Source organism: Vigna angularis, chromosome 1 (assembly GCF_016808095.1).
Source record: "Vigna angularis cultivar LongXiaoDou No.4 chromosome 1, ASM1680809v1, whole genome shotgun sequence".
NCBI classification, from domain to species: domain Eukaryota; kingdom Viridiplantae; phylum Streptophyta; class Magnoliopsida; order Fabales; family Fabaceae; genus Vigna; species Vigna angularis.
Genome location: NC_068970.1, coordinates 21,673,969 through 21,697,554, shown reverse-complemented (window position 1 = coordinate 21,697,554; position 23,586 = coordinate 21,673,969). Strand labels below are relative to the sequence as shown.

Genomic DNA, 23,586 nt, shown 5'->3' with positions numbered 1-23,586 from the left:
TTATGAAAATAATGGTTATCCAAATACTGAATTAGATTAATTTAAAGTGAAACTTGGAAATAGAAAAAAATAATAATTAAAGGCATGAATTTGTTGCATTGTACATTTGTATGACTAATACAGGTATAATTTTTGTAAAGAAAAATCTGAATCTTTTCCTTTGATGCTTGCAATTGTGAGAGACATGTACGAGCATTTTGGACGTGGTCTGCTACATGTCCCCACATCCACGTGACCCTGTTTCTCTTCCTCATTTTCTCTTCTCCACATTCACCAACGATAAATGCGTCTCATTTCCACACTCTCACGAATCAAACAAACACTTAAGATATCCTTCTCCCCTGTTTTTGAGAAAAAGTTTCAGAGCAAGTAACAGAAGAACAGAGCATAATGGCCATAAGAAAATCCACTAAGCTACCGCAAGCAGAAGTGATAAAGCAAATAGTGAGAAGGTGTTCGAGTTTTGGAAAGAAACAGGGATACGATGAAGAGGGTCTTCCAGAAGATGTGCCAAAAGGGCACTTTGCAGTGTATGTTGGTGAAAACAGGACAAGATATATTGTCCCAATTTCATGGTTGGCTCATCCACAGTTTCAAACTCTTCTCCAAAGAGCTGAAGAGGAGTTTGGCTTCAATCATGATATGGGCCTTACCATCCCATGTGATGAAGTTGTTTTTGAGTTTCTTACCTCAATGATTAGATCATAATTTACCCTTCTCTCAAGTACCATTTTCTAAGCACCAAATAACATTTTTACTTTTGCTTTTCTAATTGTATATAACTTCCTGCATCTCATTTCATTTCTTAATTAGATTGCCACTTCTAAAAACTCAGTTCTACGTTTATTTAATCTTATTTTTAGCTTCAAAAACTCAATCCCCTCTTTATTTTCACTCTGGTTGAAGTCATTGGCTTCGTAAATGAAAATTGAAAGATGTGTGATTAGTTTTCTCCCAAGAAGAGCTTATTTCAGACATTCAAATGTGTGGTGCGTGAAAGAATTATTGGTTCTTTCTCATTCTTTTCAAAGTTGCATGGCTGAGTTTCGATGCCACGATCGATGTTACTAATGCCGATGTGACAACAACACCTGTAAAGTCAAATACAGTTTTCTAATATAATGTTGTATTTTATAAGCATTTTATTTATCCACACCTGCTTTCCCGTAATATCCCACCCTCGAAACTCATACATATGAAATGAAGCAATAATTTTATTATTTTTGTTAAAAGAAAAATTATCCATGAATTTAAAATGGTGATTTACATCTCATTTACACACTTAGATAATATATAAAATATTAATTTATGAGTGGACTTCACTCTTTCTCCCTTATTTTCTTTTTCATTTTTATTTCTCTTAATTGTTTTCATTAGTGTTTTTTAAGAAATTTAAATCAATTTTACAAATCTATTTGTAAAATGAAGTTTATACTCATTTTTATATTATAAATTTATTTTATTTTAATTGATGTAGAATTCTTAACATATTTTTGCATGTTAAGGCATATGAATATTCAGTATGAGATAAACATTAATGGATAATCCGATAACATCTCAATAGCGGATGATATGATATATCTAACAAAAATAAATCTCTCAATAGCAAATGACATTATATCCAACAAATAACAAATCTCGTTAAGATAAAATTTAAATGACTTTAATATTATGTTAAGAAACAAACTTTAAACTTAACCCTACAAAATCAACTCATCATGTGAAGTTTGTTCTCTCTTATGGGAGAAATCTTCCTTTGTAGGTTAGAGTCAATGATAGAAAAAACTTGAAATTACCTTCAACATAATGTTTTACAAGATAATATTACTATAAAAAATTACATATTACTGGCGAGCATAATCTATCTTGTGTTTATTGACGAATTATTGTTCGGTAGAAATTCGTTTGTAAAGTGGTTATCGATAAATTTTATCGATGGATAATAAATTTGTCAATAAATACCAATTACAACAAATTCATCGCTAAATAGTCATTGATAAATGTTCGCTAGTAACATCCATTGTTAAAATGTGAGATTTGTCTCATTCTTCTTCTTCCTTGTTTTTAATTTTTTCATCTTTTTCCTCCTCGCCATCATTGTGTTGTCACGCCATTACCGTCCCTTCTAAGTCATTGTCATCTTAAGGTATCTTATTCTCCTTCGATTTGTCTTCCTCTTCCTCCACTTCATTATCCCCCTCCTCCATCTCTTTCTCTAACTCCGGCCATCGTTACTATCACCAACGTCTTAACACCTACACTTCACTAGCAAGCCTCTACATCACCACCAAGCCACCACCATCTCCTCCTCCTCTTTTCTTCTTCTTCACGCTCATCTCCCTTTAATATAATTTACCGATGGACAATTCTAACGACTTCTGTTGTCGGTAATTATAATTATAAGTTATTAACAAAATATCCATCAATAATAACAATTGTAATTTATTGAATCTTTCTCACAAATTTTACAAACGAATTTCATACCAATGACAGTATTCGTCAAAAAATTAAAATGTGAAATTCATCAATAAACTTAAATTATTGGCATATTTGTTTTCGTCGGAAATATTTAGTTGATAATTAATGAAATTCTCATAGTATATATTTGTTGGCTTTATCCATTATATTTTGTTCAATTTGTCATTTGTATGTAGGGGTGACAATGGGAGTTGGTCCAACTTGTTTAAGCCAGCCTTGCACTTGACTCTCAAAATGCAGGTTAGCCTGAACCTCCCCACAAACAGCCTAGCCTGTGAGCCAACTCACTTTGTCCTTCAAGAGTTTAAAGTTTTGAATATTCTCTTCGATGTTATGAAATTACTTTTGAAATTTCTCAAATATATTAAATTGGAAAAATACCTGTTATTTCCCACACAAAAGTAAAAGACAGATTATAAACTAAATCAAATTGCATAAAAGTGAAAGGCAAATAATACATATATAACAAGCAAAGGGAATTGATGTGGTTCGTCATTGGTATGGGAAATAAAAGACGTTGGTCGTCATTGCTAGCTAGGAAGGGACGCACTTCGTTGTCGATGAAGAGAAACATAGGACATTGACAACTCCGTCACCAATGAAGAGTAGGAGAAGACGTGCACCGTTGCTTGCTAGTGAGAAGACCACTTCATCGTCGGTGAAGAAAAGGAGAACACATGCATTGGCGTCGCTGGTTGCGACGAGAAACATATTGTGATTGACTTGAGTCCGTTGTTACATTTTGGGGATAACCTTTGTGTAGGAAAAATTCAAAATGGGTACACATGTTGCCTTTGGTTATAGACCAGCAGACTGCAAGTTATATGTGATAGACTTAAGCGGATCAACACATTCAAAATCTGAATTTGTCCCACACTTTTTCTTGTAGCCCTACGAGCTCGCATGACCCATTCCACATTACCACCCTTATTTTTATGTAATAGACATTTCAACTCATACTTCAACTTCAACAATTCTCCCATAAATGAGACTTTTCCTGTACTTTAAACCTAATTTTTTCATTAAGTACAATTTATCACTCATTAATGTAGAAGCATACATGAATTTAAGCTTATAAGGTTTTTAAATGTACTTTTACCAACAATAAAATTGTTTATATTTTCATCCTATCTAAAATATAAGTTTTATGAACTAAAGACACAAAGAAATATATTCTTTAAAGATAATAAATTCTTTATTTTTTTCTTTCACAAATAATTGTTTACTTCATTTTAAGAAATTTTTTTATACGTGAGACTCCACCATTTAGTAAGAAAAAAAAATTCTTTAACTAAGAGTTATGGTATATCAATTTGATGAGAAAATATGTCAAAATAACCATTTAACATTTTACTTCTTTTTTATGATAATCATTTCAAAAATCATATGTAAATATTTTAAATTAACTAATTAGCAATTTATAGAAAGAAAATGATAGATGAGTCAAATGTTAATAGCATACGATATAAGAAAAAAAATGATTTGTTAACAATTATTATGTGATTTAAATGTTTTGTTTTTAATTTTACGGAGTTTTTAAATTTTGTTTTCGTCTCAAATTATTTTTTTTATTTAATATATTTTATTTATCTAAATCACTTTATTTCGTGATTAAAAAATACTATCTAAAAAATTTAGACAAAAAAGCAAAATAAAATTATTAGATACATATGTTAAAATTTTAAAAAAAAAAGTTTGAAATAAAATCATATTTTAAGCCTACTTAATTTTATCCATTATATATTTAGAAACCTCTTTATTATTTTTGTTATTTTTTTTATTATAATTATTTATTATTTAATAATACAGTATAATGATTTTATTTTTTAAATATTAGAATGTTTTTTCAATATTGTGTGAATAAATATATGCATAATTTACTTTTTTGTATAAATTTAGATTTTTGATTTCCAATTATTATCTTTATAACTTTTTATGAGAAATTTTGTATGCAAAGATAAATGAATTTTAATGATGTTATTATATAAAACCAAGTTAAATTAATCCACTACAATAAATATATAAAATAAATTAAAAATTAAAACAATAAATCCATTAATCTATAATAAATTTAGTGGAATATAATTTTTTTTACCCATTATCAAATTAAACAAATTCACTTTTAATTTAATATTAGTCAACTCATATAAATTAGGTTGACTTTGATAGTTCCATTAGTATTGTTTAAGAAATCTAAATCAATTTTACAAATAGAGTTGGAAAACGAAGTTTGCCCCCTCATTTTAATATTACAAACTTGTTTTATCTTTAATTGACGTAGGATTGTCAAGACACCTTCTCATGTCAAAACATATGTATATTAAGTATGAGATTTAACATTAATAGATAGTTTGATAACATCTCGATAACGGGGTGACATGATAAACCTAACAAACAATAAATCTCCTAATAGCAGGTGACACAATAGATCCAACAGAGAACAATTCTCGTCAAGATAGACTTTAAATGACTTGATATTGTCTTAAGAAATAAAATTTAAACTTAACTTAATTTTACAAAATCAACTAATCAGGTGAAGTTTGTGCACCTTTATTAGAGAAATCTTCCTTTATAGGTTAGAGCCAATGGTAAGACCAAGTAAAATTGAAATTACCTTCAACATAAAATTTTACATGGTAATATTATTATAAAAAATTGCATATTACTGACAAACATAATTTATCTTATGTTTACTGACAGAATATCATCGAGTAGAAATTCGTTGGTAAAGTGGTTGTCGATAAACTTTATCAATGGGTAAAAATATTTGTTGATAAATACTAACGATCATAAATTCATCGCTAAATGGTCGTTAATAAATGTTCTCTAGTAACATGAGTCTTAAAATGTGTGACTGGTTTCATTCTTCTTCTTCCTTTTCCCTTATTTCTTCATCTTTTTTCTCCTCGTCATCATTACATTGTCACGCTACCGCCTCTTCTAAGTTATTTTCTTATTTTAATATCTTATTCTCCTCCTATTTTTCTTCTTCTTCCTGCACCTCATCCTCCTTCTCACCTCCTTTTCTAACTCTGGTAACCATCGTTATTGTCACCAACTTTCTCCACCTATACATCACCAACAAGCCTCTATGTTACCACTAAGTCACCTCCTCCTCCTCCACCATCATTATCTCTTCCTCCTCTTTCTCCTCTTTTTTTTTCTTTTTTACACTCATCTCCCCTTAATATAATTTATCGATTGACAATTTTGACGACTTTAGTTGTTAGTAATTGTGATGATAAGTTACAGACAAAAATATCCATCAATAATAATAATTGTAATTTATCGATGAATTTTTCTTACAGATTTTACAAACGAATTTTGTACTGACATAAGTATCCGTTAGAAAATAAAAATGTGAAATCCATCGATAAAAAAAAATTTATTAGCATATTTGTTTTCGTTGATAGTATTATTTCATTGATAATTAATGAAATTCTTGTAGTATATATTTGTTGGCTTTCCCAATTATATTTTCTTAATTTTTTATTTGTATGTAGGGGTGACAATGCGAGTCAACCCAACCCGTTTAGGTTAGCCTTACACTTGACCCTTAAAATGTGGGTTAGGTTGGTCCGCCTCACATACTTCCTAGCTTGTGAGTTGACTAGCTTTGGCCTGCATGAGTTTAAAGTTTTGAATGTTCTATTCGATGTTATGAAATTTTCTTTGAAATTGTATAAATACAAATTAAATCAAACTTGAAAGATACATGTTATTTCCTACATAAAAGTAGAAGACAAATTATAAACTAAATCAAATTGCATAAAAGTGAAAGGGAAAAAACACATATATAACAAGCAAAGGGTATTGTAATTGTTTGTCATTAGTAAGTGGAACAAAGGACGCTCACTGTCATTGCTGGCTAGGAAGCAATGCACTTCATGGTCCATGAAGAGAAACATAGGATGTTGGCCACTTCATCACTAGTTAAGAGAAAGAGAAGGCACACATTGTTGCTGGTTAAGGAGGAGATTGTTTTGCTGCCAGTGAAGAAAAGGAGAACATGTGCACTAGCACCGTATATAAATAGACTTAAGCGGGTCAACATGTACAAAATTTCAATTTATCCTACTTTTCTTGTATAGCTATCCCACATTACCACCCTTATTTTTATGTAATGACATTTCAACTCATTTTTCAACTTCAACCATTCTCCCATAAAGTGTGAGACTTTTTTTACTTCAAACCTAATTTTTTTTCATTAAGTTCAATTTATCACTCCTTAATTTAGAAGCATCCATGAATTTAAGCTTATAAGGTTTTTAAATATGTCTTTACCAACAATAAAATTGTTTATATTCTCATCATATCTAAAATATAAGTTTTATGAATTGAGGACACGAACAAGTATATTCCTAAAATATAATACATTATTTTTGTTTCCTTATACAAATAATTGTTTACTTCATTTTAAGAATTTGTTTTTATACGTGACTCCATCATTTAGTAAGGAAAAAATTCTTTAACTAAGAGTTATGTATGAATTTGATGAGAAAATATGTCAAAATAAGCATTTAACATTTTTTTTTTATTTTTATGATAATTATTTCAAAAATCATATGTAAATATTTTAAATTAACTAGTTAGCAATTTATAGAAAGGAGATGATAGGTGAGTCCAATTTTATAGCATACAATATAAGAAAAAAATGATTTGTTAACCATTATTATGTGATTTAAATGTTTTTTTGTTTAATTTTAAAGAGTTTTTTTAAAAAAAATTCGTCTCAAATTATTTTTTTGTCTTTAATAATATATTTTATACTTGTCTAAATCACTTTATTTCGTGGTTAAAAAATAATATCTAAAAAGATTTAGACAAAAAAAAGGGCAAAATAAAATTATTATATAAAAATGTTTAAATTAAAAAAAGTTAAAAATAAAATCATATTTTAAGCCTACTTATATTTATCCATTTTATATTTAGACAACTCTCATTATTTTTGTTATAATTAATAATACAGGTTAATGATTTTATTTTTTAAATATTAAAGTGTTTATGTTTAGTAATATCTGAATAATTAGATGTTTAATTTATTTATTTATATAGGTTTATATTTTTAATTTTTAACTATTATTTTTATATTTTTTTACGAAAAAGTTTATCTAAAAGGATAACTAAACTTTGATGATGTTATAAAAAAATAAGTTAAATTAATTTATACAATAAATATATAAAATAAATTAAAAGAATAAAACATTAAATTGATTAATATGTAGTAAATTGAGTTAAATTATAAAAAATTTTACTCATTGATCAAATTCAACTAACTCATTTTTAATTTATTATACAGTTAGTCAACACATATAAATTAAGTTGACTTTGACAGTTCTCCATAAAGAAACGTGAGGATAAATTATTGTGATTTACAAATCGATTTCTGGTAGGCGCTTGTATTTTTTAATCAAAATTTCAACCATATCACTTTTGTGAATTAAATAAATCCTATTGAGAAAGAAATATCCTATTTATGTGCACCAGAAACAGATTCAGAATGTAAAGACTGACCAACCAGAATTCAATATGAATATATAAGTATCAAAATTTATATAAAATATTTTTTTTTTCTTTCAAATGATAAAATATAAAAGAAAATATTTACATATAAGATATTAATTATTTTTAAAGAAAATAATTAACAATATCATATATAACTGAATTTATAAAAAAAAATTGGTACATTTGTTTTCTAAAAATTATTAGTAACTATTCTAGAAATAGATTAAATTTGACTAAATTATATTAGTTTCTAAATTATATCTGAGGACAATAACTATCAACAATTGAATAATTTTTTGACAGTTGGAACATTAAAAACATGTTAAAATCATAGAACTCATGTTCGTGTGCCTGAGTATGAAAACATATTAAAATCTCCTAACAAGTAAAATGAAGGCGATATATAAGAAAAAGATATTATAAAAAAGCGTGCAGAAAGATAACATATTTATTAATATATTTGAAATTTTAATATATTTAATAATATTTTTCTTTTGTCACGTGTCGATTTGGTATATAATGTTTGTAAGTTTCATCAATTAATAAATATCCATAAATAATATTTAATTCTTCCATCAAAACAAAACAAATATTTAATGAAACCATTTTATTACAAATTATAATTATTAATAATTTAAAAATAAGAAGAAGATTGATTACTTCTCAGGTTCTTATTGTTTACTAAATTTTATTTTTTTATTTTTATACTTAAAATTGATCCATCTTAATACTTGTATATATATTTGTTTGCTGTATTTGTTTTAGTCGGTAAGATTAAAAGATATAGAGTTTGAAATGAATTAAGCAATTAATAACTTCCTAGGGTCTAATCTCACTTAAAAATGATTTTAATGAATAATTATATATATATATATATATATATATATATATATATATATATATATATATATATATATATTAAGAGACATATAAATAAGGTTTTGAGATTCTTTATCTAAAATTTTAAAATAAGATATTTATAAATTTTTTTAACAAAGTGTTTAATTTTCTTGATATTATCTAATGTAAAATATAGAATTCTCAGACTAAGTTGTATTAAAATTGAAAAAAAAAATTTGGTTTCTAATTTTGTAATATCGATGCTTTCAGTTGTTTGTTTTGTATCACTTCTATTTTTTTTCGTTCGATTTTAAAAGTTTCGTTTGTAATTTCAAAATTCTTCGGATAGTATATGGAGAAAGTACTTCAATATTAAATATTATAGTAAGTACATTACTAATCAGAAAGGTATTATAATGTATATATATATATATATATATATATATGATCAATTATATTTTAAACTTTTATTTATAATAATTGTTATAGATTAATAACATTAATTTGTTGATTTTTGATTATTATTGACTAGTGACTAATCTGATCCTTATTTTACAATCAGTCGACAATCACTTGGTCAAGTGATCATTAAGGTAATCAATTAGTATGATTAAACAATGTAATCGACTAGAAAAATCGATAAAAATGAACCATTCAAGAGTAATCAACTCAAGAATGATATGCCCAAAAAGTGTACTGATCGATCTGAATAATTGATATACCATACAATTTCAATAGATGTCATTATTGATGGTTTGATCGAAAAGTATATCCGTCTTTCAAGTCATCGTTCGAGAGGAACCTTAGATTCATCCTTTGGGAAAAACATACCTTTCAGGCTTAATGTTCCAGAGATTACGAATTTATCTGATTATTTATGGGTGAGCCTTTGATCCATGCAATATAGTGGTTCCTTGAAACCACGACACAGTAATAAATGGGGAGAGTTTTCTGCTTGGTGAATATGTTCTCTGTCGTCAACACCTTCATTTTCTTCATCAATATAAATGTTCTTTGTAAGGAAAGGAACCACTGGATCCTAACATAACTGATATGCTTTTTTTTTTTGTATTGAACAGTATGGTATACCATGAAATTGAAAACAACTTTCTAAGGACTTAGTTCATGGTCACCACTGTGTTCGTCGTGATTAATCATATAATAATTGATACATAATTGACCATAATGTCACATTCTCTTTTCTCATTGAAAGAAAGTTTTATTCACCAATGGAATATATATAATAACACAAAGTAGGAGAAGTATCCTACCATTGGAAAAGATGGCTCCTAGTCACGACATCAAACATTAATTTCTTTCTTATCTTGCCGTTAGTAGCTTCTATCTCATGGGATTCAAACTTTCTTATCACTTTCTTTTTCTATCCACAAATACTTATATGTATTTCAACTTTTTAATATACAAGTTATATATATAAATCACATATTCTTTATTACATTATATTATCCATATCTCTTAAAAAAAATTCACTATCTAATCTCATAATTACTTATTCAACTTTAGAATAAGTTCAACAGTATTGGTGTGAGATTGACCTGTATATTGTTGGAATATCAGAATAAAGATAAGATTAAATTATAGTATATAAGTGAGTGTAAACCTCACCTAAGCCCATTTTGTAGAGTTGAGTTAGCTTAAAGTCTACTTCTTAATTTGGTATCAGAGTTATGTTAGAGCTTATCCTAACAATATTGTGTGCAAACCTTACTTTATAAACTAATTTTATGGGATTAAGTTAGACTTCAAATTCACTTCTTAGCATTTATTATTAGTTTTCCTTTACACTTCTCTTACCATAAAATTTGTTCATATATTTGCATTTTCTATTGATTTATTTTTTACTATCCTATATGACATATCTTCACCTTTATCTTAGAATAATATTCATTCCAACCGATTAAAGACCTTAACATGTAGTCTGTCATTATCATTTCTTCAGCATGTCCTTCCTGCAAACCTGCACATAATTAACAGAGACAAAATGCAACATGGCATAGCAGATCTCTCCCTCACATATTAGTAAATATGCATTGATAAGTGCTTTTTTAGTTTGAAATATTTAAATCTGAGAAAACTTCTGAAACCTAAACTTATCAGAAAAAAAATTGTATATATAAATTTTACATGTCCTTTATTATATATATATATAAGCTAACAAGTATATGAACTAACTAAATTCGTATGAACTGAAATAGTAGGAGTTTGGAATTTCATCCGAAGCATGATTAAGGAAGTTAGAGGGTCTAAATCCAAACATAACATTCTTGATAATAATGTTTCATTTATGCTTCCAGCTGAGCCCACATATAAGGACAAAGGTGTCGAAACCATTAGTGGTGACATCATTTTCTTTTTCACCACATTAGAATTATGGTGCACATATGACATTGGATCTATATCAGTGGCACCTCAAAAGAGTCCTTACAAACTCCATAATTGATGATATCACAGTTAAATTATAGAGCTGTGATATGATGAGAAACAAACACATATACTTAATTTGATGTAAATGCAAATGGGACCTCCTTGTCTATGGAATGAATCGTCTGGGGTCCAAAAAATCAAACCCTCAATTCTTTTTTGTCCTCTGCTTAACAAATAATAACAGATGTGAAACCAAACATAGCCTCATAAATATACAGAACAACTTTTTTTTCTGAATTTTAATTTGGATAGTTTAAGATTACATATGATCGTGGGGGTTTTGTGGCAGGGAGTCCCAAAGATGCTATTCAGAATTGGCTTGTGTGGTCCTATGTATAAATGTATCCCATAACTTTGCTCACTAAGTTTAGGTTAAAATTTTAAAAATAGTTATGTGGTAGTTCAAACGTGAAAAACTGTTGTACTAATTTATTTAACTATAAGAGTGTTAAGTATAAATATTTATTTAATAATAGGTAAATAGATACAAATGATGACAGAAATAAAAGTATTTTTGTATAATTAGTTTTGATCTCTTTTATAAATAAGCATATATTTTTGGTAGCTATTGTAGTTTTTAATTTTTAAAATCTCGTATTTTTTATTTAAATGCAAATGGTATATTTCTAGTTTCAATTATTATTTTTTATATTGTAGATTTCAATATTATTGATCTTATATTATATCTTATAAAATTCTAACTAAACCTTCAAAAGGCATACACTTAAATAGACTTAAAGGTAGAACTAGAGATAAAAATAATAATAAACACTACAACAACAAAAATTTATATAGAAACCAATTTTAAAAATAAAAAATAATTAGTTATTATAATGAATAATTTAGATCCTAATTCTAATTTCAAATACTACGATGATTTATCTTCAATGAATCATTAACATCATCTCCACCGAATCAGAATTTTCATATTATACCAAATTTGTTTAATTTTTCAATTTATTCTTTACTCTTTTTCCATCCCAACAATCTCGACAAAAAGTGACCAAATTTTTGACAATTATAACATGTTAATTTCTTTTATCAAATTTCCTCTTCTTACTTCCATAGGAAGAAACATTCACCTTTTGATCTTTAGTCTTTGTACAATCATTAAAATCATTAGACTTATTATTAGACTTTTGTTTGTGCCCTTTCTTTCCTTCTTTACTTTTTTTACTTTTCCTTTTATATTTAGACCTTATTTGGATAGCTTGTTCTTGAAAGCGTCTTCTTTCATTTATCTTGTATTCATGTGTTTCAAACAAATGTTGCAATTCTTTTCCTCACTAGTGACCTTCTACCTTAGTTTTGGTAGCCCATCTTGGAAACCACATCTTGAAAACCAAAGATGGCTACCATCTTAATCCTCCAATCATCAAACATCTTGTTGTAAAAGATGGGCAATGCTCCTTATATCATTTCATCCATTGCAACCATTTCTTATCGATCAAACTTTAGAGGTTCTTCTATCTTCTTGTTTCACTTCAAGAAATTGTACCATAATATAAAGAATCGTTCTTGGTTGACTTACTCAATGTGAGATCAAAAGGACTAAAATATGTCCACAATTTTCAGAATCGTGGTGGATCATTTGTAGCTCTTGATACCATATAGAAACATAACACCAAGGAAAGATGAATAAAGAAATGATACTTCTAATATAACTATTATACTTGACATATATATATATATATATATATATATATATATATATATATATATATATATATATATATATATATATAATGAATGTAATAGTAAATAAACAAAAACAACGGTAAAATTAATATTAATGTTGGATTTAATTCCTAACATATTTTGATTTTCAATAAACTAAATATATATATAGATTGATCATTGTATGTTGTTCTAGTTTTAATGTGATTACCCTCCAATCTTATTTTTTTCTTTTCACTTATTGTCTTATTTATTCTCCTTTTTCTCCATATTTATATCTCATACCCTTTATCATATATTGATCTAACTTTCATCATGTGGTCATCCTTCAGTAAAAGAAACTAACTTCACTCCACATGTTCTATCCATTCTCATCATGCATTTGGTCTTTAAAGAGAAGAAAAATCCAATAAGTTTTCCCTGCCAATATTTGTTCCAACATCTTTAAAGTTAAAGAATTCGTGATAAGTTTTTTCGAGTGGAGATACTTCAGAAAATATATCACCAATAAAACACAAACTCAACTCAAATCATATATTAACATCACTTCAATAAAATCTTAAGGTAATAGATACTTATTTTTTTCACATTTATTCAATAAAAAATTTAAACTTATATGTAGATTTTCAACAATTTCCATCTTAAAAAAAATATCTTTCACATTGTGATAGTGAAAAAAGAGTCCTTAGTTCAAACTCATCTGCACTTTATTATTAATTTTTTGTTTGAAGTTGTTGTTTAAAGACTAATGTCTATCGTTTCTGCCTATTCAATCCAAAAAAAATTGTCAAAGTTGTTACTTTCTCTTGCTTTCAAGTAGAATTAGTCTGTTTTAAGATATACTCATGTTTCTTTTGGGAAAGATAAGTTTGATAATATAACATATTTGCGTACATTATGAATTGTTCATGTTCGAAAAATAATAGCTGTAATAATTTGCTTTATGTATTCTATTACGAGCCGAATCATAATTTGTATTTCTTATATTCCTAATTTTATTCCAATCAACTAGAATTTGAAAAGTATATGTATTGCCTAGAATACCTTTAGCAAAAAGGATTGCATTTTCTTTGGGTGAATCAAAATAGATAATAACCTACTGTTAGGTAATGTTCTTTTCTCACAAAAAAAATCATCATGAAAGAGACCCTATACCAAACACAAAAACTAAACCATTTCTAAGTATTTATAAATTGAAAATGCCAAGTGTGTCTCCCAAAATTCAAACAAATTGTTCAGCTTTGATTTCTACTTGCATTAATTCGTCGAGACAAGAAATAAATCACTGTCTTTTGTCTTCCTTTAGTTGCTTTTGTTCCCATCCAAACACGGAATTTAGGTACACACATTTTGAAAGATGGTCTTTGATATATAGTCAATAGTTTTCATGTGATGTGTTTTTCAATTTGCATTTCTGATAGACCACTTGAACCAACGAGCATAAGTCTATGTTCCCTTGATCTTTTCATTATTATTTTTTTAGTGAATGATCTTTTTCATTATTATAATTAATATTATTATTTTTAGTTTCATACCGATATGCCTCTTTTGGGGATTAATATTATTGTTATTTTCATACTATAGTTCACATTTCCTCTTATAATTCATATTTTCATTCAAGAGTCCTAATCAATTTGATTTTGATATGTTGTGGACTTTAGATAAGTCACTAAACTAATAATTAGGACACTGGTTCAAAAGTTCATTGATTGAAAAATGATTGAGTTGGTATCAATAAAATAGTATAAATAATTAGATAATATAAATATAAACATAAAAGAATATATAGTATTATAACTTAGTAAAATTAAAGATTAAAAATAATATATTTTTATAAGCTTTTAACCTTTAAAATAATAAAGTATATACTATTTAGATTTAAGTTTCCACCATACATGGTAATATTATTTAAAATAACAAATGCTTTATACTATTTTATTTAGCCTACTTTCATCTTTTACCATTTTTTATTTGATTTCTTTAACGGTTCACAAATTTTTAGATTAGTTGAATTAACTGTTAGTTTTTGTCTTTTTTGTGAAAGCATGTACTAAATCTCGTTAGATCAGAATTATGTATAGTGAGGATTTTTGTTACATATATTTTTTAAATTAAAATAATTATGCTTTTACTGTTACCTTAAATTTAGTTATTTTTTAAATAAAAAATAATTATTTTGTTATTTTAATTATTTAAATAGTTTTTTTTTAAATTTAATCGTTTTTTAAATTAAAGTAATTATCTATAATAGAAAAAAAGGCACACATACACATGCTAAGGTCCCGAAATTTTACATGGTCCAATTTTTTTAATAATTTTATATATGATTTATTAGGAAAAATATTCCCTTCTAATATTCACTTCTCTTAGAAGGGTCTAATTTTTTTTTTAAGTTTCCTATTTTACATATTTTATATCTCTTTTTTCTTATCCTTTCCGTTACTTACTTTTAGAAAAAAAAACAATGAATTGCGTCAAACATTTTTTCTCATTTAATTATTTTTAACTTAAAAAGTCAATTAAGTCCAAATTGCCGAAATTGTTTAATTCTAATGAAATTTTAATAAATAATTATGCAACTCAAAATATTAAAAAATAAAATAAAGTTGTCAATCATATTAACATAATTTGGATCTTAATATATACCTTTATGTTTTATAATTGTTTTTCTTTTAATTTTTTTAAATTTAAATAACTATTCACAATAAAATTATAAAAAACAATAAAAACTAATCTCTTATAATTATTTTTATGATTACTTTTTTTATAATTTTAATAATATTTTTTGTTTTAATAAATATTATATTTTTTTTAAATTTTTATTATTTAGAAAATGGGCCCGTGACTTCTCGGTAATATCTACAAAAGGCTATCAAGTACTTCAGATATTCCACGTGTGTCTTCTTTAAGAACTATATTTTGCCTTTTTATTTTGAATTTGTTGATTTAAATACTAGAAATTTAAATAGTTAAAGTAGAAGTATTTCAAAAAACAACCTCCATTTTTAAAAAATTAATTTGAATTTGATCAGGCTTAATAATAAAAATAAGAAAAAAAGTATAAGTTTTTTTACTATAAAAAACGGAATTATAATGTCATTCCCGATAACAAACCATACCATAACCTTACACAATCCAAATCTTATGGGGTTTGGGCCGGCCCATGTTGACCTAAGTCCAAGAAAAGGAAACGCATCACTGAAACACTGAAAGTACTAGTCCTATGTAAGTCTCCATTAACCTAGAATTCTCATTCCATTTCAGCGGTAGGTTATCGAACATTGCAGAACTGCAATGGGACGTGTGATTCGTGCACAGCGTAAGGGTGCGGGTTCAGTCTTCAAGTCCCACACCCACCACCGCAAGGGACCGGCTCGCTTCCGGAGCCTGGACTTCGGGGAGCGGAATGGCTACCTCAAGGGTGTCGTTACCGACGTCATTCACGACCCTGGCCGCGGTGCCCCACTTGCCAAGGTGACTTTCCGCCACCCATTCAGATACAAGAAGCAAAACGAGCTCTTCGTTGCTGCCGAAGGCCTTTATACCGGTCAGTTCATATACTGTGGCAAGAAAGCCACTCTCGTAGTTGGAAATGTTTTGCCCCTTCGCTCTATCCCTGAAGGAGCTGTTATTTGCAACGTTGAGCATCATGTCGGTGATCGTGGTGTCTTTGCTAGGGCTTCCGGTGACTATGCCATCGTTATCAGTCACAACCCTGATAATGACACCTCTAGGTTCGTATCTGCGTTTTTTTTTTTGGTTAAGATAAATTTTTCAGTTTTGAATTGCTCATTATAATTTACAATTTACTGGTTTAGGATTTCGTAGGATTGTTTAGGATTTGGTGGTGGGTTGATTGTACTTTGCTGGATTAATATTTGATTTAAGTGTTTAGCATAAATGTTAATTCATGGACGTGGAAGGTTGGGAATTTGGGTGAATTGGTTTAAGAGTTTTAATTCGATTGTTGTTTTTGGAGAGCACTTCTCATAAAAGTGCACAGAATAATATATAATTTAGTGATAAGAATGGTTTAGGATTTTGGTGAATTGATTTAATGGTTCGTGCAATGTTGTTGTAATAGGGGTGCATTTGAGTGTGCTTTAACTGTGGTTTCTGCTTTGGTACAGGATTAAGCTCCCATCTGGTGCGAAGAAGATTGTACCGAGTGACTGCAGGGCCATGATTGGGCAAGTTGCAGGTGGTGGAAGGACTGAGAAGCCTCTTCTTAAGGCTGGAAATGCTTACCACAAGTTTAGGGTGAAGAGGAATTGTTGGCCCAAGGTGCGTGGTGTTGCTATGAATCCTGTTGAGCATCCCCACGGAGGAGGTAACCACCAGCACATTGGTCATGCCAGTACTGTCAGGCGTGATGCTCCTCCTGGTCAAAAGGTTGGTCTCATTGCGGCTAGGAGGACTGGTCGTCTTAGAGGACAAGCTGCTGCAACTGCTGCCAAGGCTGATAAGGCTTAAGGAGAGTGTTGTTAGGATTGGTATATTTGATTGCTCGTTTTTCAGTTTTGTTTTTCTTTCTCTGATAGATTGTTATTTTAATCTGATTGGCTTCTCTTTTGAAAACCATTTTCTGCCCAAAACATGGAGTTTTTAATAGACGGCCATTTATATTTGTTTGAGTTACATGTCTTATAGCTGCATGATGGCACTGTTATTGTTTATGTTGACACTCGGGGTTTTGTTTTTTCGATTCGTTCTAGCTTTTTGCATTTGCAATGGTTAAATTCGATAAAAGCAAAATGATTTTATCAGATGCATTGATGTGACAATTCTATGTAAGTTTAGATTTTAAGTGGAATGGGGTGTAGGTTTTTGAACTAATTTAAATATTACCATTTTGGTGACAAGTAGCGTCTTTTGGAGGGGTTGTGTGAATTGAGAGATGACTAATGAAATTTTCTTACCACCATGTGGCTTTAGCGCGGTAGATGATTTATGATGAGTCTATGTTGGAATGTCTAAAGATTTTATTATACCCATGTTATGTTATTCGAGAGAGAAATATATAGTATATTCAATGATACATGTATGTATGTATTCCTCTTCATGTAAAAAAGTCCGTATATTTATTTCTGTAATAGTTAATTTAAATAACATACTCTCTAGATTTAGTAATTTGTAACATGTGATCACTACTATTACCATATAAGAAATACTTATTGTTACTGTATGAGTAGTTTAAGGACATATAAATAATTATAATATGCACCACACTTCAAAAAGCTAAGTGCAAGTAATTTTGTGAACAACAAAAGAGCGATGTCATATGAATAGAACACATAAGTCCTAGGAGTTGAACACCAAAATTTGCATGAATTCATTGAGACAAAAAATAACTCACTGTCTTTGTCTTGCTTCAGTTGTATTTGTTCCCATCCATACACAGATTTCAGGTATACACATTTAGAAAGATGGTCTTTGATATATAGTCAATACCATATCAACAGTTTAAGTAAATCTAGGCATGTGATATGTTCTTCAATTTTTCATTTGAGATTGAGCACTTTAACGAACCAGTGTAACTGTACGTTCTCTTCACCTTTTTGTTATTATTTTTTAGTAAATGATTTTTTCTTTATATATCCAAGGCATTTGTGGGCTAGTTATGAAGTTGTCAGAGTAATTGGTTGTAGACATCTATATTAGAATGTGTAAATCAAAGAAAAAAAATAAGAATACAAGAGTTTTTAAATATGGATAGGAGGTCTAAAATTGATAATTTAGGATTTTATACCACTTTTTGTGAAGTAAACCAAGTTTGTGAAATATGTTGAATTTATTTATTTTATTTTTTATATTTGTTGCTTAAGTTAAAAGTTTTAATTCAAGCGACAAACTATATGAAGACAATTCTTTTCCTTTTAACCAGTTTTTTAATCTCGACCTAATAACTTTCACAAGAATTTGTCATTATTCCAAAATTTAAAATATTTTGGTCTTAAAAATTTAAAAATAAATGAATATATAAATATAGTTTTTTTAATTCAATAATATTTATTTTCTTAGACTTATTAAAAGATGTTCTAGACTCGCATTTGAATTGGAATATCAACCTAATACATGTTTTACATATAAAAGAAAATCAAAAGTAATTTGGTTAGGAAGATTATATGTATTCATTTTTATAAAGTTTAAGAATTAAATTGGAACAGTGTTTTTTCAAATAGTTAATATGACCTTTCAAATTCTTTCACAAGTAAGGCATTTACTTTCCATTTTGAAATTTTGTTATAGAATAATCAAATAAATAACATGTTCATTTTGCTCTACTGTTTGATATTCTCTTTCACAACATTTTTTATTTTGTGTGAATAGGTATGTCTCTCTTTTTTTTCTATCAATATTATTCTTAAACTTGTTTGGTGTATGGTTGATTATTTGCTTTTTATAGTCTAAAATTTTAAACTAGTTGTTATGTCAACTTGAGTATAGTGTCGAATTTAAAAATAGTTGTTAGGTCATCCTAGCTGAGCTAAAGTATTAATTTAGTTTAAACCAATTGGTGCAAGTCAACCTCTTGTTGAGTTGGAGTGTTGATTTAGTTTAAACTAGATATTTGGTCAACTTTTAGCTGAATTGGAGTGTCAATGTAGATGCTAAGATTTAGCTAAACTAAAGTGTTTATTTAGTTAAAATTGACTAATAGGACAACTTGCAACCCAAATTGGAGTGTTGATTTAATTTAAACGGGTTGTTAAACCAATATGAGCTGAGTTGAAGTGACGATTTAGTTTAAACAGGTTATCAAACCAATCGTCAACCCGAGTTCAATATAAATTTGATGTTAAGCTAGCTCGCAACTGAGCTGAAAGTGTCAGTTTAATTTAAACTAGTTCTCAACTTAATCCTCCGTTGAGTTGGAGTGTCGATCACTTGAATGAATGAATTTGGGGGAGAGTGATTGAGTGAATTTGAGAGGATTTGAAGATAATTTTTGTTGTTATTTATTTGATTGAATTTGGAGGTAGGTGAGAGTGGATTTGGAAATAAATTTTTTTAATCTGTCACATCGATCAAATCCTACACTAATTCTCACAAACGTTGCTTCCAAATTTACTGTCACTTACCTCCATATTCACTCAAATAAATAACAAAAAAAATTATCTTCAAATCTACTCAATCATTCTTCCCTAAATCCATTTAAATGAACAACCTCCATATTCACTCAAATAAATAACAAAAAAATTTATCTTCAAATCTACTCAATCATTCTTCCCTAAATCCATTTAAATGAACAAAGGGACAGTGTTAATTTAGCTTAAATTAACTACTAGATCAATCTATAACTGACCTAAAGTGTTGATTTAATTTAAATTGGTTGTTAAGCCAATCTTAGTTAAATTGAAGTGTAGATTTAAATAAAGTTAACTGTTAGGCCAACCCTAGTCAAGCTAAAGTGTCAATTTAATTTAAACTAATTGTTACTCCATGTTAAAGTTGAAGTAACAATTTAATTTAAACTAGCTGCTAACGTAACTTTTATCCTAAATCAGATCTTAAATTAAATTGATGGTCAAATCAATCTAATCTTATAAAACTAATTTAAACTTGCTGGATGAACTTTGAATGTAACTACAAAATTAAAATTATTGATATATAACTATAAAAAATATATATTAAATAATTAAATAATTTAGTTAACACACATAAAATATTTAGAAAAATATGTTTTAAAAATAAATATTTTTTAAAATAAATATTTTTTTCAAGCTATAAGTAATATATTATTGTTATTCGATAATTTAAAATTATACATTCTTCAATAAACTTATATTTTGGTTTGAACAAAATTTATATGTAAAAATTAATTAAAAAGTTGATCATGAATATTTAAAAGGATTATATTTCAATTTTATATTTGGAAATAAAAAAGTAGTTTTTAGTTACCCATAATTAATTGTATTATTTATTTTTTCAGACAACTGATGATATGATTTTTAAAACAAACAATTTAAAACAAATTACTTTTAAACTCATATTTTGGTTTTATCATATTTTAGTAGAAAAAGTTAACTAAAATTTAATCATGAATATTTAAAATATTATATGTTTAAAGATTTTTTTAATTACACATAATTAATGATATTATATATATTTTTCATATAATGATGACAAACAATTTAAAAAATAATAACTAAAAAGTGTTTATCCCTAATAAGATTGTATATATACTTTAGATAACATTATCTTTTAGTATAATACTGAAAGCATATTTAAATATAAATAATAGAGTATATATTTTATAAACTACTTATTATTTCTTTTTATGTAATTAATCATTCAATTGTTATTTTTTTAAATAATATTTTTTAATGATTGATGACTGAGTTGTAAGTGTAAATCAAAGAGAAATTTATCATCATCATCATCTCATGACTTGTGTGTATCGAAAGTTTCTTATGATTATTGTGGAAGTAGAATATCAATAATTTCTGAGTATAAATACTTCACTTGAATATTTTGGTATAAAAGTAAAATAATATATTTGGGTAACAAAGTGAAATTCCGTATGTATAAAAATATAAGCAATTTTTTTTATAAATTGTTTTATTTTAAACTCAAAATTTAGATTAGATTTTGATTGAGAGTTTAAATATATAATTTAAAGCAAACCACATCTTGAAATTTTAGTTTAAGTAATTTACTTGTACGCTGTAATACCGAATGAAATTAATAAAACATTGAAAGTGTAATTATAGTAAAATGTTTATTTATGAACTAATTTAAATTGGGCCGGCCCAGACATAAACCCAGAAAGAGGAAACCTAGCACTGGTAATAGCCTCATCTAAGCCTCCTTTAACCTAGAATTCTCTTCCCATCTCAAAGGTAGGTTTATCGAACACTGCAGAGCTGCAATGGGACGTGTGATCCGTGCGCAGCGTAAGGGTGCGGGCTCAGTCTTCAAGTCCCACACTCACCACCGCAAGGGACCGGCTCGCTTCCGGAGCCTGGACTTCGGGGAGCGGAATGGCTACCTCAAGGGTGTCGTTACCGACGTCATCCACGACCCTGGCCGCGGTGCCCCACTTGCCAAGGTGACTTTCCGCCACCCATTCAGATACAAGAAGCAAAACGAGCTCTTCGTTGCCGCCGAAGGCCTTTATACGGGTCAGTTCATATATTGTGGCAAGAAGGCCACTCTCGTAGTTGGTAATGTTTTGCCCCTTCGCTCTATCCCTGAAGGAGCTGTTATATGCAACGTTGAGCACCATGTCGGTGACCGCGGTGTCTTTGCTAGGGCTTCCGGCGATTATGCCATCGTTATCAGTCACAACCCTGATAATGACACCTCTAGGTTCGTATCCGCGTTTTTTTTTGTTATGTTAGAATTTTCAATTTTGAATTGCTCATTATAATTTACAATTTACTGGTTTAGGATTTGGGTAGAATTGTTTAGGATTTTGCAAGTTTTCGGAACATTATAATTCCGTCTTTCGCAATTCGATTTTTGTTGTAATTGTAATTATGGGGCATTTGGTCGCTGGTTGATTGTACCTTGCTGGATTAATGTTTTATTGAAGTGCTTAGCCCCTGAGCTTTAATTCATGGACGAGGAAGGTTGGGAATTTGGGTGAATTGGTTTATGGATTTTAATTAATGTTTGGCGTATTTCGATTATTGTGGTAGAGCACTTCTTATTAAAGTGCATTGAATAATATATAATTTAGTGATGGGAATGTTTGATGATTTTTATGATTTGATATAATGGTTCTTGGATTGTCATTGAAATTTGGGGGGGGGGGGATTTGAGTTTGGTTTAATTGTGGTTCCGGCTTTGATATAGGATTAAGCTTCCATCTGGGGCGAAGAAGATTGTCCCAAGTGACTGCAGAGCCATGATTGGGCAAGTTGCAGGTGGTGGAAGGACTGAGAAGCCTCTTCTTAAGGCTGGAAATGCTTACCACAAGTTTAGGGTGAAGAGGAATTGTTGGCCCAAGGTGCGTGGTGTTGCTATGAATCCTGTTGAGCATCCTCACGGAGGAGGTAACCACCAGCACATCGGTCATGCCAGTACTGTCAGGCGTGATGCTCCTCCTGGTCAAAAGGTTGGTCTGATTGCCGCTAGGAGGACTGGTCGTCTTAGAGGACAAGCTGCTGCAACTGCTTCCAAGGCTGATAAGGCTTAAGGAGAGTGTTGTTAGGATTGGTATATTTGATTGCTCGTTTTTCAGTTTTGTTTTTCTTTCTCTCATAGATTGTTATGTTAATCTCTCTTTTGAGAACCATTTTCTGCCCAAAACTGGAGTTTTTAATAGACGGTCATTTATATTTGTTTGAATTACATGTCCTATAGCTGCATGATGGCACTGTTATTGTTCTGGTGGCACTAGGGGTTTGTTTCGGGATTCCTTCTAGCTTTTCGGAGTTGCCGTGCTTAACAACTAATATTTCAAGTACCTCCTTATTCTCTTTTATTGAGCTTTTCTAAATAACCTCATATGTTAGGCATCACTGGTTTCTAGAACTTAACGACGATATTCAATTTACTTTATTTTTAATAGAATCCCATATATAATCATAATATGTTGAACACGACGTGGAAGCTCTAGCAGTTCTGTCTAAGTTTATATTTTGAGCGGAAAGTATATTACCAAACCCAGAATAATTTACTGTATACTTAGGC

At 28.7% G+C, this 23,586-nt stretch overlaps 3 protein-coding genes across 3 annotated transcripts; all 3 read left to right on the top strand.

Moving 5' to 3' along the window:
* The first annotated feature begins 295 nt into the window (after positions 1-295).
* LOC108340792 (protein SMALL AUXIN UP-REGULATED RNA 12) lies at positions 296-1,272 on the top strand. The gene has a single exon (XM_017578376.2). The coding sequence runs from the start codon at positions 391-393 to the stop codon at positions 706-708; it is 318 nt and encodes a 105-aa protein (XP_017433865.1). The 5' UTR covers positions 296-390; the 3' UTR covers positions 709-1,272.
* Positions 1,273-16,160: 14,888 nt separating this feature from the next.
* LOC108331195 (60S ribosomal protein L8-3) lies at positions 16,161-17,579 on the top strand. The gene is made up of 2 exons (XM_017565845.2): positions 16,161-16,679; positions 17,076-17,579. The coding sequence occupies exons 1-2, from the start codon at positions 16,240-16,242 to the stop codon at positions 17,416-17,418; spliced, it is 783 nt and encodes a 260-aa protein (XP_017421334.1). The 5' UTR covers positions 16,161-16,239; the 3' UTR covers positions 17,419-17,579.
* Positions 17,580-21,643: 4,064 nt separating this feature from the next.
* LOC108342101 (60S ribosomal protein L8-3) lies at positions 21,644-23,241 on the top strand. The gene is made up of 2 exons (XM_017579844.2): positions 21,644-22,257; positions 22,747-23,241. The coding sequence occupies exons 1-2, from the start codon at positions 21,818-21,820 to the stop codon at positions 23,087-23,089; spliced, it is 783 nt and encodes a 260-aa protein (XP_017435333.1). The 5' UTR covers positions 21,644-21,817; the 3' UTR covers positions 23,090-23,241.
* Positions 23,242-23,586: the final 345 nt, after the last annotated feature.